At 57.9% G+C, this 18,295-nt stretch overlaps 1 protein-coding gene across 1 annotated transcript; it reads right to left on the reverse strand.

The window, feature by feature from the left end:
* Positions 1-290: 290 nt before the first annotated feature.
* Positions 291-18,278, reverse strand: LOC138102223 (protein-glutamine gamma-glutamyltransferase K-like; the record flags this gene model as incomplete). Its single annotated transcript, XM_068999954.1, has 9 exons — positions 291-528; positions 1,327-1,463; positions 2,318-2,478; positions 4,377-4,655; positions 10,121-10,274; positions 10,401-10,489; positions 12,443-12,546; positions 15,789-15,927; positions 18,098-18,278. Coding segments are annotated over 9 exons (1,482 nt in total), but the record flags the coding sequence as incomplete, so codon positions are not given.
* Between the last annotated feature and the right edge of the window lie 17 nt (positions 18,279-18,295).

Below are 18,295 nucleotides of genomic sequence, written 5' to 3' on the forward strand. Positions count from 1 at the left end.
CCCTCCCAGTGCTCCCAGTAACACCACTGACCCTTCCCAGTGCTCCCAGTATGGACCAATGGCCCCCCAGTCCTTCCCAGTATGGACCAGTGACCCCTCCCAGTGCTCTCAGTAACACCACTGACCCCTCCCAGTGCTCCCAGTAACACCAGGGACCCCTCCCAGTGCTCCCAGTACTCCCAGTTCCCCTCCCAGTCCCTCCCAGCATGGCCCAAATCGGCCCAGCTCCCCCTCCCAGCGCTCCCAGTACGACCCACCTCGCCCCAGTCCCCCCTCCCAGTGCTCCCAGTTCACCCCCCCGTGCTCCCGCCGGGCCTTCCCCCCCTCCTCCTCCTCCTCCTGGCCCTGCCGGGGGGGCTCCCAGTGCTCCCAGTGCTCCCAGTTGGGCCCGGGGCCACCTCGAACTGGAGGCTGCCGTGCAGGGGGGGGAGGGCGGAGCTCTCCAGGGCGGCCACCAGGCGGCGCTGTCCTGCCCGCAGCGGCGTCACTGATTGGCTGAGCCGCAGCGTCTGCCCCGCCCCCACCGACCTGCCACCAGTACAAACCAGTAGAAACCAGTATGGGCCGGCGTGGGGCCGACAGGCGCCCAGGAGTGAGAGAGATCGGTCCCAGTCGATGCCAGTTCCTTCCCAGTTCCCTCCCAGTATAAACCAGTGACCCCCAAATCCCCTCCCAGTTCCCTCCCAGTTCCCTCGCAGTCCCTCCCAACCCCCTCCCAGTATAAACCAGTAACCCTAAATCCCCTCCCAGTCCCTCCCAGTCCCTCCCAGTCCCTCCCAGTGCCTGCCAACCCCCTCCCAGTCCCTCCCAGTCCCTCCCAAGCCCCTCCCAGTCCCTCCCAGTCCCTCCCAGTCCCTCCCAGTTCCCTCCCAGTCCCTCCCAGTCCCTCCCAAGCCCCTCCCAGTCCCTCCCAGTCCCTCCCAGTCCCCTCCCAGTTCCCTCCCAGTCCCTCCCAGTCCCCTCCCAGTATAAACCAGTAACCCTAAATCCCCTCCCAGTTCCCTCCCAACCGCCTCCCAGTCCCTCCCAGTCCCTCCCAGTCCCCTCCCAGTCCTTCCCAGTCCCTCCCAGTCGCTCCCAGTCCCTCCCAACCCCCTCCCAGTCCCTCTCAGTCCCTCCCAGTTCCCTCCCAGTCCCTCCCAGTCCCTTCCCAGTGCCCTCCCAGTATAAACCCGTAACACCAAATCCCCCTTTTCCCTGCAATTTTAACCCTTTCACTCCCTCCCAGTCCCTCCCAGTTTGTTCCAACCCCCTCCCAGTCCCTCCCAGTCGCTCCCAGTCCCCTCCCAGTCCCTCCCAGTCCCTCCCAGTTGCTCCCAGTCTCACCCCAGTGACACCGGTTTGGGGCAGGAGATCCCGGCCCCCTCCATCCTGAGCGAGGCCCCGGTCAGAGGCTCGGGAAGGGGGTTCTGGAAAACCACCTGGACCGACACCTCCTGTCCCACCACGGCCGGGCCCAGGAGCTGCCGGGACACCCCAAATCCCACGTTTTCACCCCAAAAAAAAACCAACCCCAATCTCAGCCCGAAATTCCCCCAAAATCCCCGCGTTTCACCCCAAAAAATCACCGGGTTTAACCCCCCAAAAATCACCTCTTTCAGCCCTAAAAAAAAATCACACTTTCCACCCCCAAATTTGCGGGTTCATCGGGAAAATTCTCGATGCGGGGATTTTTAGCCCAAAACGAGCGGGTTTAGCTCAAAAATGGCGATTTTTAGCAGAAAAATGGCGGGGTTTAAAGCCAAAATTGGCAGATTTGGGGCAAAAATGTTTTGGACATCAGGTCTACCCATTGAAGGCAATGGGAAACCGAGGGACATCAGGTCTACCCATTGAAGGCAATGGGGAAACCGAGGGACATCAGGTCTACCCATTGAAGGCAATGGGAAGCCAAGGGACATCAGGTCTACCCATTGAAGGCAATGGGGAATTTTTGGACATCAGGTCTACCCATTGAAGTCAATAGGAATTTTTGGACATCAGGTCTACCCATTGAAGGCAATGGAAATTCTTGGACATCAGGTCTACCCATCAAAGACAATAAGAATTTTTGGACATCAGGTCTAGCCATTAAAGAAATTCCAAAATTTAGGACACCAGGTCTACCCACGAAAAAAGACCAGAAACTTTCGGACACCAGGTCTACCCATTAAACCCAATGGGGATTTAGGGACATCAGGTCTACCCGGTGCCCCCTCCAACACCAACCCCAAATTTTTGGGATTATCCCGAATTTTTCCAGGAACCCCCCCCCCCCCCCAAGATTTGCGGAACCTCCCGCTATCGACGACCCCCCACCCCTCGCCGCCCCCCGTACCGTCAGCGTCAGCTCTGGCGAGTGCAGCTGGACCCGCAGCTCCTTGGCCAGCACCTGGCCGGTCTCCTGGACGTTTCCGGCCACCGTCAGCTTCAGGGCGTCCTGGTCACCCACGTGGGGCTGGTACTCGGTGTAGGTCACGGTCATGGTCACCGTCTCCTCTGCGGGGGGACAGCGGGGACACCCCCGGGGGGCTCAGGGGACATCCCCGGGGGGCTCAGGGGACACCCCCGGGGGGCTCAGGGGATACCGGGGACACCCCTGGGGGGCTCAGGGGACACCCCCGGGGGGCTCAGGGGATACCGGGGACACCCCTGGGGGGCTCAGGGGACACCCCTGGGGGGCTCAGGGGATACCGGGGACACCCCCGGGGGGCTCAGGGGACAGCCCCGGGGCTCAGGGGACACCCCTGGGGGGCTCAGGGGACATCCCCGGGGGGCTCAGGGGACACCCCCGGGGGGCTCAGGGGACACCCCTGGGGGGCTCAGGGGACATCCCCGGGGGGCTCAGGGGACACCCCCGGGGGGCTCAGGGGACACCCCCGGGGGGCTCAGGGGACACCCCCGGGGCTCAGGGGACACCCCTGGGGGGCTCAGGGGACACCCCCGGGGGGCTCAGGGGACACCCCCGGGGCTCAGGGGACACCCCTGGGGGGCTCAGGGGACATCCCCGGGGGGCTCAGGGGACACCCCCGGGGGGCTCAGGGGACACCCCCGGGGGGCTCAGGGGACACCCCCGGGGCTCAGGGGACACCCCTGGGGGGCTCAGGGGACACCCCCGGGGGGCTCAGGGGACACCCCCGGGGCTCAGGGGACACCCCTGGGGGGCTCAGGGGACAGCGGGGACACCCCCGGGGGGCTCAGGGGACACCCCCGGGGGGCTCAGGCGACAGCGGGGACACCCCCGGGGGGCTCGTAACCCCAAACCCCAAACCAGTAACCCCAAACCAGTATAAACCAGTAACCCCAAACCCCAAACCAGTAACCCCAAACCAGTATAAACCAGTAACCCCAAACCCCAAACCAGTAACCCCAAACCAGTATAAACCAGTAACCCCAAACCCCAAACCAGTAACCCCAAACCAGTATAAACCAGTAACCCCAAACCCCAAACCAGTAACCCCAAACCAGTATAAACCAGTAACCCCAAACCCCAAACCAGTAACCCCAAACCAGTATAAACCAGTAACCCCAAACCCCAAACCAGTATAAACCAGTAGCCCCCTCTTTTCACCCCTCCCAGTCCCTCCCAGTCCTCTCTCAATAACCCCAAACCCCAAACCAGTACAAACCAGTAACCCCACACTCCCTTTTCACCCCTCCCAGTCCCTCCCAGTTCCCTCCCAGTGCCCTCCCAGTCCATCCCAGTTCCCTCCCAGTCCCTCCCAGTACTTCCCAGTTCCTCCCAGTCCTTCCCAGTCCCTTCCCAGTGCCCTCCCAGTATAAACCAGTAACCCCAAATCCCCCTTTTCCCTGCAATTTTAACCCTTTCATTCCCTCCCAGTCCCTCCCAGTTTGTTCCAACCTCCTCCCAATCCCTCCCAGTCCCTTCCCAGTCCCTCCCAGTCCCTCCCAGTTCCCTCCCAGTCCCTCCCAGTCCCTCTGAGTCCCTCCCAGTCCCTCCCAGTCCCTCCCAGTCCCCTCCCAGTCCCTCCCAGTCCCCTCCCAGTAACCCCAAACCCCAAACCAGTACAAACCAGTAACCCCACACTCCCTTTTCACCCCTCCCAGTCCCTCCCAGTCCCTCCCAGTCCATCCCAGTCCCTCCCAGCCCCTCCCAGTCCATCCCAGTTCCCTCCCAGTCCCCTCCCAGTCCCCTCCCAGTCCCTCCAAGTCCCTCCCAGTCCCCTCCCAGTAACCCCAAACCCCAAACCAGTCCCCCCAAACCCCCTTTTCACCCCTCCCAGTCCCTCCCACTCCCCTCCCAATCCCCTCCCAGTCCCTCCCAGTCCCCTCCCAGTCCCTCCCAGTCCATCCCAGTCCCTCCCAGTTCCCTCCCAGTCCCTCCCAGCCCCTCCCAGTTCCCTCCCAGCCCCTCCCAGTCCCTCCCAGTGGCTCACCCTGGCCCGGCGGCACTGTCCGGCGGTGCTGCTCCTGCCGGAAGGCGGCTCCGGCCACGCCGGTGTAGCGGACGGCGCAGAGCGAGAGGCGGAGCCGCAGCGTCCGCGGCTCCGGGCCTTGGTTCCGCACCAGCGCCCGCAGCTCCAGCTCGGCTCCGGCCACGGCCGGGCCGGCGGCCACCGTCAGCGTCAGCTCGCCGGCCGAGGCCGCGGCGCGGTTGCGCGGCCGGGAACCGTGGGCGGTGGCCGTGGAGACGGCGCGGCGCTCCTCCTCCGAGCCTGGCGCAGAGGGGCAAGCGGCGGGGCAAGGGTTGGGGTGTGGGGGCAACGGTTGGGTCGTGGGGCCAACGGTTGGGCAAGGGTTGGTCAAGGATTGGGTCAAGGGGTCAAGGGTGGGGTCATGGGGGCAACGGTTGGGTCATGGGGGCAACGGTTGGTCAAGGGTTGGTCAAGGGTTGGGCCAAGGGGTCAAGGGTTGGGTCGAAGGGTCAAGGGTTGGGTCATGGGGTCAATGGTTGGGTCAAGGGGTCAAGGGTTGGGTCAAGGGGTCAAGGGTTGGGTCAAGGGGTCAAGAGTTGGGTCAAGGGGTCTAGGGTTGGTCAATGGTTGGTCAAGGGTTGGGTCAAGGGGTCAAGAGTTGGGTCATGGGGTCAATGGTTGGGTCAAGGGTGGGGTTATGGGGTCAAGGGGTCAAGAGTTGGGTCAAGGGGTCAAGGGTTGGGTCAAGAGGTCAATGGTTGGTCAATGGTTGGTCAATTGTTGGTCAAGGGTTGGGTCATGGGGTCAAGAGTTGGGTCAAGGGGTCAAGGGTGGGGTCAAGGGGTCAAGGGTTGGGTCAAGGGGTCAAGGGTTGGGTCATGGGGTCAAGGGTTGGGTCATGGGGTCAAGGGTTGGGTCAAGGGGTCAAGAGTTGGTCAAGGGGTCAAGGGTTGGGTCAAGGGGTCAAGGGTTGGGTCATGGGGTCAATGGTTGGGTCATGGGGTCAAGGGTTGGGTCAAGGGGTCAATGGTTGGGTCAAGGGGTCAATGGTTGGGTCAAGGGGTCAAGGGTGGGGTCAAGGGGTCAAGGGGTCAAGGGTTGGGTCAAGAGGTCAATGGTTGGTCAATGGTTGGTCAAGGGTTGGGTCAAGGGGTCAAGAGTTGGGTCATGGGGTCAATGGTTGGGTCAAGGGTGGGGTTATGGGGTCAAGGGGTCAATGGATGGGTCAAGGGGTCAAGGGTGGGGTTAAGGGGTCAAGAGGTCAAGGGTTGGGTCAAGAGTGGGGTTATGGGGTCAAGGGGTCAAGGGTTGGGTCAAGGGGTCAATGGTTGGGTCAAGGGGTCAAGGGTTGGGTCAAGAGATCAAGGGTTGGGTCATGGGGGCAACGGTTGGGGTGTGGGGTCAAGGGTTGGGTCAAGGGGTAAAGGAGTCAAGGGTTGGGTCATGGGGTCAAGGGTTGGGTCATGGGGGCAAGGGTTGGGTCAAGGGGTCAAGGGATGGGTCGAGGGGTCTAGGGTTGGTCAAAGGTTGGGTCAAGAGGTCAATGGTTGGTCAATGGTTGGGTCATGGGGTCAATGGTTGGGTCATGGGGTCAAGAGTTGGGTCATGGGGTCAATGGTTGGGTCAAGGGGTCAAGGGTTGGTCAAGGGGTCAATGGCTGGGGTGTGGGGGCAATGGTTGAGTCAAGGGGGCAAGGGTTGGGTCAAGGGATGGGTCATGGGGTCAAGGGTTGGGTCAAGAGGTCAATGGTTGGTCAATGGTTGGTCAATGGTTGGTCAATGGTTGGTCAATGGTTGGTCAATGGTTGGTCAATGGTTGGTCAAGGGTTGGTCAATGGTTGGTCAATGGATGGGTCAAGGGGTCAAGGGTTGGGTCAAGGGTTGGTCAAGGGTTGGGTCAAGAGATCAAGAGTTGGGTCAAGGGGTCAAGGGTTGGGTCAATGGTTGGTCAATGGTTGGGTCATGGGGTCAAGGGTTGGGTCATGGGGTCAAGGGTTGGTCAAGGGTTGGGTCAAGGGGGCAACGGTTGGGTCATGGGGTCAAGGGTTGGGTCATGGGGTCAAGGGTTGGGTCATGGGGTCAAGAGTTGGGTCAAGGGGGCAACGGTTGGGTCATGGGGTCAAGGGTTGGGTCGAGGGGTCAAGGGTTGGGTCATGGGGTCAATGGATGGGTCAAGGGGTCAAGGGTGGGGTTAAGGGGTCAAGGGGTCAAGGGTTGGGTCAAGGGGTCAATGGTTGGGTCAAGGGGTCAAGGGTTGGGTCAAGAGATCAAGGGTTGGGTCATGGGGGCAACGGTTGGGGTGTGGGGTCAAGGGTTGGGTCAAGGGGTAAAGGAGTCAAGGGTTGGGTCATGGGGGCAAGGGTTGGGTCAAGGGGTCAAGAGTTGGGTCGAGGGGTCTAGGGTTGGTCAAAGGTTGGGTCAAGAGGTCAATGGTTGGTCAATGGTTGGGTCATGGGGTCAATGGTTGGGTCATGGGGTCAATGGTTGGGTCAAGGGGTCAAGGGTTGGTCAAGGGGTCAATGGTTGGTCAATTGTTGGTCAAGGGTTGGGTCATGGGGTCAAGGGTTGGGTCATGGGGGCAACGGTTGGGTCAAGGGGTCAATGGTTGGGGTCAAGGGGTCAAGGGTGGGGTCAAGGGGTCAAGAGTTGGGTCAAGGGGTAAAGGGTTGGGTCAAGAGATCAAGGGTTGGGTCATGGGGGCAACGGTTGGGGTGTGGGGTCAAGGGTTGGGTCGAGGGGTCAAGGGTTGGGTCAAGAGGCCAAGGGTTGGGTCAAGAGGTCAATGGTTGCTCAATGGTTGGTCAATGGTTGGTCAATGGTTGGTCAATGGATGGGTCAAGGGGTCAAGGGTTGGTCAAGGGTTGGGTCAAGAGATCAAGAGTTGGGTCAAGGGGTCAAGGGTTGGGTCAATGGTTGGTCAATGGTTGGGTCATGGGGTCAAGGGTTGGGTCAAGAGGCCAAGGGTGGGGTCATGGGGTCAAGGGTTGGTCCAGGGTTGGGTCAAGGGGTCAATGGTTGGGTCAAGGGGTCAAGAGTTGGTCAAGGGTTGGGTCATGGGGTCAAGGGTTGGGTCACCCATCAATCACCCATCAATCACCCATCTGTCCCCCATTGATCCCCCATTGATCACCCATCGGTCACCCATCTGTCACCCATTGCTCACTCATCTATCACTGATTGATCCCCGATCTGTCACCCATTGCTCTCCCATTGACCACCCATCAATCACTAATCAATCCCTCATCGATCACCCCTGGGTGCCGCCTCACCCTCGGGGTGCTTGTAGAGGTGGGTGATGTCGGCTCTCCCGGCCGCGCCGGCCGCCAGCGCATTGATCCCTCATTGATTGATCCCCCATCCATTGCTCCCCCATCAATCCCTAACCAATCACTAACCAATCACTAACCAATCACTAATCAATCCCTAATCAATCACCCCTGGGTGCCGCCTCACCCTCGGGGTGCTTGTAGAGGTGGGTGATGTCGGCTCTCCCGGCCGCGCCGGCCGCCAGCGCATTGATCCCTCATTGATTGATCCCCCATCCATTCCTCCCCCATTGCTCCCCCATTGATCCCCCATTGATTGATCCCCCATTGATTGATCCCGCATTGATTGATCCCGCATTGATCCCCCATTGATCAGCCACTAATGCCCCATTGATCACCCATCCATCACCCATTGATCACCCACTGATCCCCCATTGATGCCCCATTGATCACCCATCGCTCCTCCATTGCTCCCCCATTGATCACCCATCAGTCACCCATTGCTCACCCACCGGTCACCTATTGATCACCTATTGATCTCCCATTGATCACCCATCTGTCACCCATTGCTCACCCATCTATCACCTATTGATCACCCATCTGTCACCCATCCATCCCCCATCTATCACCTATTGATCACCCATCTGTCACCCATTACTCCCCCATTGCTCCCTCATTGATCACCCATCCATCACCCATCCGTCCCCCATTGATCCCCCATTGATCCCCCATTAATGCCCCATTGATCACCCATCTATATCCTACTGATCCCCCATTGATCCCCCATTAATGCCCCATTGATCACCCATCTATATCCTACTGATCCCCTATCTGTCATCCATTGATCACCCATCTATCACCTATTGATCCCCCATTGCTCCTCCAGTGCTCCCCCATTGATCCCCCATTGATCCCCCATTGCTCCCTCATTGATCCCCCATTGCTCCCCCATTGCTCCCCCATCAATCACTTATCAATCACTAATCAATCACTTATCAATTACCCATCTGTCACCCATCGATCCCCCATCTATCACCTATTGATCACCCATCTGTCACCCATTACTCCCCCATTGCTCCCTCATTGATCCCTCATTGCTCCCCCATTGCTCCTCCATTGCTGCCCCATTGATCCCCTACTGATTCTCCATTGCTCCCCCATCAATCACTTATTAATCAGTAATCAATCACTTATCAATCCCTAACCAATCACTAATCAATCCCTAATCAATCACCCCTGGGTGCCGCCTCACCCTCGGGGTGCTTGTAGAGGTGGGTGATGTCGGCTCTCCCGGCCGCGCCGGCCGCCAGCGCATTGATCCCTCATTGATTGATCCCCCATCCATTCCTCCCCCATTGCTCCCCCATTTATCCCCCATTGATTGATCCCTCATTGATTGATCCCGCATTGATCCTGCATTGATCAGCCACTAATGCCCCATTGATCACCCATCCATCACCCATTGATCACCCACTGATCCCCCATTGATGCCCCATTGATCACCCATCGCTCCTCCATTGCTCCCCCATTGATCACTCATCAGTCACCCATTGCTCACCCACCGGTCACCTATTGATCACCTATTGATCACCCATTGATCACCCATCCATCACCCATTGCTCACCCATCTATCACCTATTGATCACCCATCTGTCACCCATTACTCCCCCATTGCTCCCTCATTGCTCCCCCATTGGTCCCCCACTGATTCTCCCATTGCTCCCCCATTGCTCCCCCATCGATCACTAATCAATCACTAATCAATCCCTAATCGATCACCCCTGGGTGCCGCCTCACCCTCGGGGTGCTTGTAGAGGTGGGTGATGTCGGCTCTCCCGGCCGCGCCGGCCGCCAGCGCATTGATCCCTCATTGATTGATCCCGCATTGATTGATCCCGCATTGATCCCCCATTGATCAGCCACTAATGCCCCACTGATCACCCATCCATCACCCATTGATCACCCACTGATCCCCCATTGATGCCCCATTGATCACCCATCGCTCCTCCATTGCTCCCCCATTGATCACCCATCAGTCACCCATTGCTCACCCACCGGTCACCTATTGATCACCTATTGATCACCCATTGATCACCCATCCATCACCCATTGCTCACCCATCTATCACCTATTGATCACCCATCTGTCACCCATTCCTCCCCCATTGCTCCTCCATTACTCCCCCATTGCTCCCTCATTGATCCCCCATTGATCCCCCACTGATTCTCCCATTGCTCCCCCATTGCTCCCCCATCGATCACTAATCAATCACTAATCAATCACTAATCGATCACCCCTGGGTGCCGTCTCACCCTCGGGGTGCTTGTAGAGGTGGGTGATGTCGGCTCTCCCGGCCGCGCCGGCCGCCAGCGCATTGATCCCTCATTGATTGATCCCCCATTGATTGATCCTCCATCCATTCCTCCCCCATCGATCACTAACCAATCCCTAACCAATCACTAATCAATCCCTAATCGATCACCCCTGGGTGCCGCCTCACCCTCGGGGTGCTTGTAGAGGTGGGTGATGTCGGCTCTCCCGGCCGCGCCGGCCGCCAGGGTGCTGATGCTGCGGCCGATGGCTCCCTCCTCCACGTGCACCACGGCGAAGCCGCCGTGCGCCTGCCGCTGCCAGTACACCTTGTCGCTGTTCACCTGCGCGGCCACGCCCCCCTCATTAGCATACCCGCGACCACGCCCCCTCGTTAGCATACCCGCGACCGCGCCCCCTCGCTCATTAGCATAGCCCCGCCCTGATTTGCATGCGGCGGCCACGCCCACCTCGGCGAAGACGAAGGGCGTGTCGTACTTGAGGAAGACGTGGCCGTTCTTGACGGCCGTCACCGAGCAGGGCCCGCAGCAGAACAGGCCTGGGGGGAGGGGAGAGACCGGGATGGACCAGTATAAACCAGTATGGACCGGTGTCAACCAGTATAGACCGGTAGGGAGCGGTATGGACCGGTATAAACCAGTAGGGACCAGTATGGACTGGTGTAAACCAGTATAAAGCACTATAAACCAGTATGGACCGGTATGGACCGGTATGGACCAGTATAAACCAGTATGGACCAGTATAAACCAGTATGGGCCGGTATGGTCCGGTATGGACCGGTATGAACCAGTATAAACCAGTATTAACCAGTATGGGCCGGTATGGACCAGTATGGACCGGTATAAACCAGTATGGACCAGTATGGACCAGTATAAACCAGTATAAACCAGTATGGACTAGTATGGACCGGTATGGACTGGTATAGACCGGTATGGACCAGTATGGACTGGTATAAACCAGTATAAACCAGTATAAACCAGTATGAACCGGTATGGACCGCTATGGACCGGTATAAACCAGTATGGACCGGTATGGACCGGTGTCAACCAGTATAAACCGGTAGGGAGCGGTATGGACCGGTATAAATCAGTATGGACCAGTAGGGACCAGTATGGACTGGTGTAAACCAGTATAAACCAGTATAAACCAGTATGGACCGGTATGGACCAGTATGGACCAGTATAAACCAGTATGGACCAGTATAAACCAGTATGGGCTGGTATGGTCCGGTATGGACCGGTATGAACCAGTATAAACCAGTATTAACCAGTATGGGCCGGTATGGACCAGTATGGACCGGTATAAACCAGTATGGACCAGTATGGACCAGTATAAACCAGTATAAACCAGTATGGACCAGTATGGACCGGTATGGACTGGTATAGACCGGTATGGACCAGTATGGACTGGTATAAACCAGTATAAACCAGTATGAACCGGTATGGACCGCTATGGACCGGTATAAACCAGTATGGACCGGTATGGACCGGTGTCAACCAGTATAAACCGGTAGGGAGAGGTATGGACCGGTATAAACCAGTAGGGACCGGTATAAACTAGTATGGACTGGTATAAACCAGTATGGACTGGTATGGATCAATATCGATCAGTATGGAATGGTATGGACTGGTATGGACTGGAATGGACCGGTATAAACCAGTATGGACCGGTATAAACCAGTATGGACCAGTATGGACCGGTATAAACCAGTATGGACAGGTATAGACCAGTATGGACCAGTATAAACTGGTATGGACCGGTATAAACCAGTATGGACCGGTATAGACCAGTATGGATCAGTATGGACCGGTATGGACCGGTATAAACCAGTATGGACCAGTATGGACCAGTACAGACCGGTATGGACGAGTATGGACCGGTATGGAACGGTATGGACCAGTATAAACCAGTATTAACCAGTATGGACCGGTATGGACCGGTATGGACCAGTATAAACCAGTATAAACCAGTAGGGACCAGTATAAACCAGTATGGACCGGTATAGACCGGTATGGACCAGTATGGACTGGTATAAACCAGTATAAACCAGTATGAACCGGTATGGACTGGTATAAACCAGTATGGACTAGTATGGACCAGTATAAACCAGTATGGACCAGTATGGACCAGTACAGACCAGTATAAACCAGTCCAAACCAGTATAAACCAGTATAAACCAGTATGAGGCCACCACCCCCTCCTTGAGGCCTCCCTCCCAGTCCAAACCACTATAAACCAGTCTAAACCAGCCCAAACCAGTCCAAACCAGCCCAAACCAGTATAAACCAGTATAAACCAGTATAAACCAGTATGAGGCCAGCACCACCTCCTGACCCCCTCCAGCCACTCCCTGAGGCCTCCCTCCCAGTCCAAACCAGTCTAAACCAGTCTAAACCAGTCCAAACCAGTCTAAACCAGCCCGAACCAGCCCAAACCAGCCCAAACCAGTATAAACCAGTATAAACCAGTATAAACCAGTATAAACCAGTACCGCTGCTGGTCTCCTGGGGGGTGGCGTCCACCACCTGCCACCCGTCGTAGCCGTCGGGGAGGTCCGGCCGCTTCATCCAGCAGTCGTTCCACACGTGGAAGTTCCTGGGAAACCAGTACAAACCAGTATAAACCAGTATAAACCAGTACGGACCAGTACGGACCAGTATGGAGCGGTATAAACCAGTATGAGGCAAACCAGTAGAAACCAGTATGAAAAATGAGGTCCGGGGTGATTTTAGGGGCTGTCAGTGCCCTCCCAGTATGAACCAGTATGAACCAGTACAAACCAGTATGGAGCGCTATGAGTCAAACCAGTATAAACCAGTATGAAAAACACACCTTTCCCCCCATTTTAGGCCCTCCCAGTCCCTCCCAGTATAAACCAGTATAAACCAGTGTGACTCCAGTATCAAACCAGTACAAACCAGTATAAACCAGTAACTCCAAATCCCCTTTTTTAACCCTTCTAAACCCATTTTTAACCGTTTAACTCCTTCCCAGTTCCCTCCCAGTATAAACCAGTAACCCCAAATCCCCTCCCAGTTCCCTCCCAGTTCCCTCCCAGTCCAAACCAGTCCCTCCCAGTACAAACCAGTAACCCGAAAACCCCTCCCAGTTCCCTCCCAGTCCCTCCCAGTCCAAACCAGTCCCTCCCAGTTCATCCCAGTCCCTCCCAGTTCCCCTCCCAGTCCCTCCCAGTTCCCTCCCAGTCCCTCCCAGTCCCTCCCAGTCCCCTCCCAGTCCCTCCCAGTTCCCTCCCAGTCCCTCCCAGTTCCCTCCCAGTTCCCTCCCAGTCCCTCCCAGTCCCTCCCAGTCCCTCCCAGTCCCTCCCAGTTCCCTCCCAATCCCCTCCCAGTCCCTCCCAGTCCCTCCCAGTCCCTCCCAGTTCCCTCCCAATCCCCTCCCAGTCCCTCCCAGTCCCTCCCAGTCCCTCCCAGTTCCCTCCCAATCCCCTCCCAGTCCCTCCCAGTTCCCCCCCAGTCCCTCCAGTCCCTCCCAGTCCCCTCCCAGTCCAAACCAGTCCCTCCCAGTACAAACCAGTAACCCGAAAACCCCTCCCAGTTCCCTCCCAGTCCCTCCCAGTCCAAACCAGTCCCTCCCAGTTCATCCCAGTCCCTCCCAGTTCCCCTCCCAGTCCCTCCCAGTTCCCTCCCAGTCCCTCCCAGTCCCTCCCAGTCCCCTCCCAGTCCCTCCCAGTTCCCTCCCAGTCCCTCCCAGTTCCCTCCCAGTTCCCTCCCAGTCCCTCCCAGTTCCCTCCCAGTTCCCTCCCAGTCCCTCCCAGTTCCCTCCCAGTCCCTCCCAATCCCCTCCCAGTCCCTCCCAGTCCCTCCCAGTCCCTCCCAGTCCCTCCCAGTTCCCTCCCAATCCCCTCCCAGTCCCTCCCAGTCCCTCCCAGTCCCTCCCAGTTCCCTCCCAATCCCCTCCCAGTCCCTCCCAGTTCCCCCCCAGTCCCTCCCAGTCCCTCCCAGTCCCCTCCCAGTCCAAACCAGTCCCTCCCAGTACAAACCAGTAACCCGAAAACCCCTCCCAGTTCCCTCCCAGTCCCTCCCAGTCCAAACCAGTCCCTCCCAGTTCATCCCAGTCCCTCCCAGTTCCCCTCCCAGTCCCTCCCAGTTCCCTCCCAGTCCCTCCCAGTCCCTCCCAGTCCCCTCCCAGTCCCTCCCAGTTCCCTCCCAGTCCCTCCCAGTTCCCTCCCAGTCCCTCCCAGTTCCCTCCCAGTTCCCTCCCAGTCCCTCCCAGTTCCCTCCCAGTTCCCTCCCAGTCCCTCCCAGTTCCCTCCCAGTCCCTCCCAATCCCCTCCAGTTCCCTCCAGTCCCTCCCAGTCCCTCCCAGTTCGTCCCAGTCCCTCCCAGTTCCCTCCCAGTTCCCTCCCAATCCCCTCCCAGTCCCTCCCAGTCCCTCCCAGTCCCTCCCAGTTCCCTCCCAATCCCCTCCCAGTCCCTCCCAGTCCCTCCCAGTCCCTCCCAGTCCCTCCCAGTTCCCTCCCAATCCCCTCCCAGTCCCTCCCAGTCCCTCCCAGTCCCTCCCAGTTCCCTCCCAATCCCCTCCCAGTCCCTCCCAGTTCCCCCCCAGTCCCTCCCAGTCCCTCCCAGTCCCTCCCAGTCCCCTCCCAGTCCAAACCAGTCCCTCCCAGTACAAACCAGTAACCCGAAAACCCCTCCCAGTTCCCTCCCAGTCCCTCCCAGTCCAAACCAGTCCCTCCCAGTTCATCCCAGTCCCTCCCAGTTCCCCTCCCAGTCCCTCCCAGTCCCTCCCAGTCCCTCCCAGTCCCCTCCCAGTTCCCTCCCAGTCCAAACCAGTCCCTCCCAGTTCATCCCAGTCCCTCCCAGTTCCCCTCCCAGTTCCCTCCCAGTTCCCTCCCAGTCCCTCCCAGTCCCCTCCCAGTCCCTCCCAGTCCCTCCCAGTCCCTCCCAGTTCCCTCCCAGTCCCTCCCAGTCCCTCCCAGTTCATCCCAGTCCCTCCCAGTTCCCCTCCCAGTCCCTCCAGTTCCCTCCCAGTCCCTCCCAGTCCAAACCAGTCCCTCCCAGTTCATCCCAGTCCCTCCCAGTTCCCCTCCCAGTCCCTCCCAGTTCCCTCCCAGTCCCTCCCAGTCCCCTCCCAGTCCCTCCCAGTCCCTCCCAGTCCCTCCCAATCCCCTCCCAGTCCCCTCCCAGTCCCCTCCCAGTTCCCTCCCAGTCCCTCCCAGTTCATCCCAGTCCAAACCAGTCCCTCCCAGTTCATCCCAGTCCCTCCCAGTTCCCCTCCCAGTCCCTCCCAGTTCCCTCCCAGTCCCTCCCAGTCCCCTCCCAGTCCCTCCCAGTCCCTCCCAATCCCCTCCCAGTCCCCTCCCAGTCCCCTCCCAGTTCCCTCCCAGTCCCTCCCAGTTCATCCCAGTCCAAACCAGTCCCTCCCAGTTCATCCCAGTCCCTCCCAGTTCCCCCCAGTCCCTCCCAGTTCCCTCCCAGTCCCTCCCAGTCCCCTCCCAGTCCCTCCCAGTCCCTCCCAGTTCCCTCCCAGTCCCTCCCAGTCCCTCCCAGTCCCTCCCAATCCCCTCCCAGTCCCCTCCCAGTCCCTCCCAGTCCCTCCCAGTCCCTCCCAATCCCCTCCCAGTCCCCTCCCAGTCCCCTCCCAGTTCCCTCCCAGTCCCTCCCAGTTCCCCTCCCAGTCCCTCCCAGTCCCTCCCAATCCCCTCCCAGTCCCTCCCAGTTCCCTCCCAGTCCCTCCCAGTAACCCCAAATCCCCCTTTTTAACCCTTTCCCCCCACTTTTAACCCTTTAACTCCCTCCCAACCCCCCCAATCCCCTCCCAACCCCTCCCAATCCCCTCCCAGTCCCCTCCCAGTATAAACCAGTAAGAACCAGTACCAGACGGAGTCGGTGTTGAGGCGCTCCAGCGGCCGCATGCTCTCGTCCAGGTAGATGTCGGTGGTCAGCGACGCGTCCGTGTCGTGCGCCGAGTTGTAATTGGTCACCGTGCGGGTGGGCAGCCCCAGGCAGCGCAGCACTGACCAGTACGGACCAGTACGGACCAGTATGAACCAGTACGAACCAGTACGAACCAGTAGAAACCCATTGAAAGCCGTTTAAACCGGTTTAAAACAGTAAAAACCAGTTAACCCAGTACAAACCAGTAAGGAGTGGAGTTATGGCCCAGTTTCCACCAGTACAAACCAGTACGGACCAGTATAAACCAGTATAAACCAGTATAAACCAGTACAAACCAGTATGAACCAGTACAAACCAGTACGAACCAGTAGAAACCAGTAGAAACCCATTTAAGGCCGTTTAAACCGGTATAACCCAGTACAAACCAATAAGGAGTGGAGTTATGGCCCAGTTCCAGCCAGTTTAAACCAGTAGAAACCAGTACGGACCAGTATAAACCAGTATAAACCAGTACAAACCAGTACGAACCAGTACGAACCAGTAGAAACCCGTTTAAGGCCGTTTAAACCGGTTTAAAACAGTAAAACCAGTTTAACCCAGTACAAACCAGTAAGGAGTGGAGTTATGGCCCAGTTCCAGCCAGTTTAACCCAGTAGAAACCAGTACGGACCAGTACAAACCAGTACAAACCACTATAAACCAGTACAAACCAGTATGAACCAGTAGAAACCAGTTTAAGGCCGTTTAAACCAGTTTAAAACAGTAGAAACCAGTTTAAGGCGGTAAAAAAACCAGTAAGGAGTGGAGTTATGGCCCAGTTTCCACCAGTACAAACCAGTACGGACCAGTATAAACCAGTATAAACCAGTACAAACCAGTATGAACCAGTACAAACCAGTAGAAACTGGTTTAAGGTGGTTTAAACCAGTTTAAAACAGTAAAAACCAGTTTAACCCAGTACAAACCAGTAAGGAGTGGAGTTACGGCCCAGTTCCAGCCAGTTTAACCCAGTAGAAACCAGTACGGACCAGTACAAACCAGTTTAAGGCAGTTTAAACCAGTAGAAACCAGTTTAACCCAGTATAAACCACTCCAAGCAACTCCCAGTGACTCCCAGTGCCCTCCCAGTACAAACCAGTCCCTCCCAGTATAAACCAGTAACCCTAAATCCCCTCCCAGTCCAGACCAGTCCCTCCCAGTCTCTCCCAGTCCCCATTTTTAACCCTTTCTCCTCCATTTTTCCCCCGATTTTCCCCCTTTTTTCCCCATTTCTCCCCTCCCAGTCCCCTCCCAGTATAAACCAGTGCCTCCCAGTCCCTCCCAGTCCCTCCCAGTCCCCCCCAACCCCCATTTTTAACCCTTTCTCCTCCATTTCTCACCCGATTTCCCCCGTTTTTTCCCCACTTCTCCCCTCCCAGTTCCCTCCCAGTCCCTCCAGTTTGTCCCAGTCCGCTCCCAGTATAAACCAGTGCCTCCCAGTCCCTCCCAGTCCCCCCCAACCCCCATTTTTAACCCTTTCTCCTCCATTTCTCACCCGATTTTCCCCGTTTTTTCCCCATTTCTCCCCTCCCAGTCCCTCCCAGTCCCTCCCAGTTCCCTCCCAGTCCCTCCCAGTTTGTCCCAGTCCCCTCCCAGTATAAACCAGTCCCTCCCAGTCCCCCCAACCCCCATTTTTAACCCTTTCTCCTCCATTTTTCCCCCAATTTCCCCCATTTTTCCCCATTTCTTCCCCGATTTTCCCCCGTTTCTCCCCTCCCAGTCCCCTCCCAGTATAAACCAGTGCCTCCCAGTCACTCCCAGTCCCCTCCCAGTATAAACCAGTCCTCCCAGTCCCTCCCAGTCCCCATTTTTAACCCTTTCTCCTCCATTTCTCACCCGATTTCCCCCCTTTTTTCCCCATTTTCCCCCCGATTTTCCCGGTTTTTTCACCGTTTCTCCCCTCCCAGTCCCCTCCCAGTATAAACCAGTCAGTCCCAGTCCCTCCCAGTCCCCTCCCAGTCCCTCCCAGTCCCCCCAAACCCCCATTTTTAACCCTTTCTCCTCCATTTCTCACTCATTTCTCCCCCGATTTTCCCCGTTTTTCCCCCATTTCTCCCCTCCCAGTCCCCTCCCAGTCCCTCCCAGTTTGTCCCAGTCTCCTCCCAGTATAAACCAGTCCCTCCCAATCCCCCCCAAACCCCCATTTTTAACCCTTTCTCCTCCATTTCTCACCCGATTTCCCCCGTTTTTCCCCCGTTTCTCCCCTCCCAGTCCCTCCCAGTCCCCTCCCAGTATAAACCAGTGCGCACCGGTGGTGACGACGCCGGCGAACACCCAGCACTGCCCGTAGCGCACGGGCGCCCCGGAGCTGAGGAAGCTGCGCAGGATCCCCACGGAGCCGGCCCAGGCCGAGGGGTTCGTGCCCCGCCCGTACTCGCCCGTCCAGTTGCCCACCAGGACCCCGCTGTCGTCCAGGGAGTTCACCTGGGGGGGTTGGGGGGGTTCGG

The sequence above is a fragment of the Aphelocoma coerulescens genome, unplaced genomic scaffold (genome assembly GCF_041296385.1).
Source record: "Aphelocoma coerulescens isolate FSJ_1873_10779 unplaced genomic scaffold, UR_Acoe_1.0 HiC_scaffold_635, whole genome shotgun sequence".
Taxonomy (NCBI): Eukaryota; Metazoa; Chordata; class Aves; order Passeriformes; family Corvidae; genus Aphelocoma; species Aphelocoma coerulescens.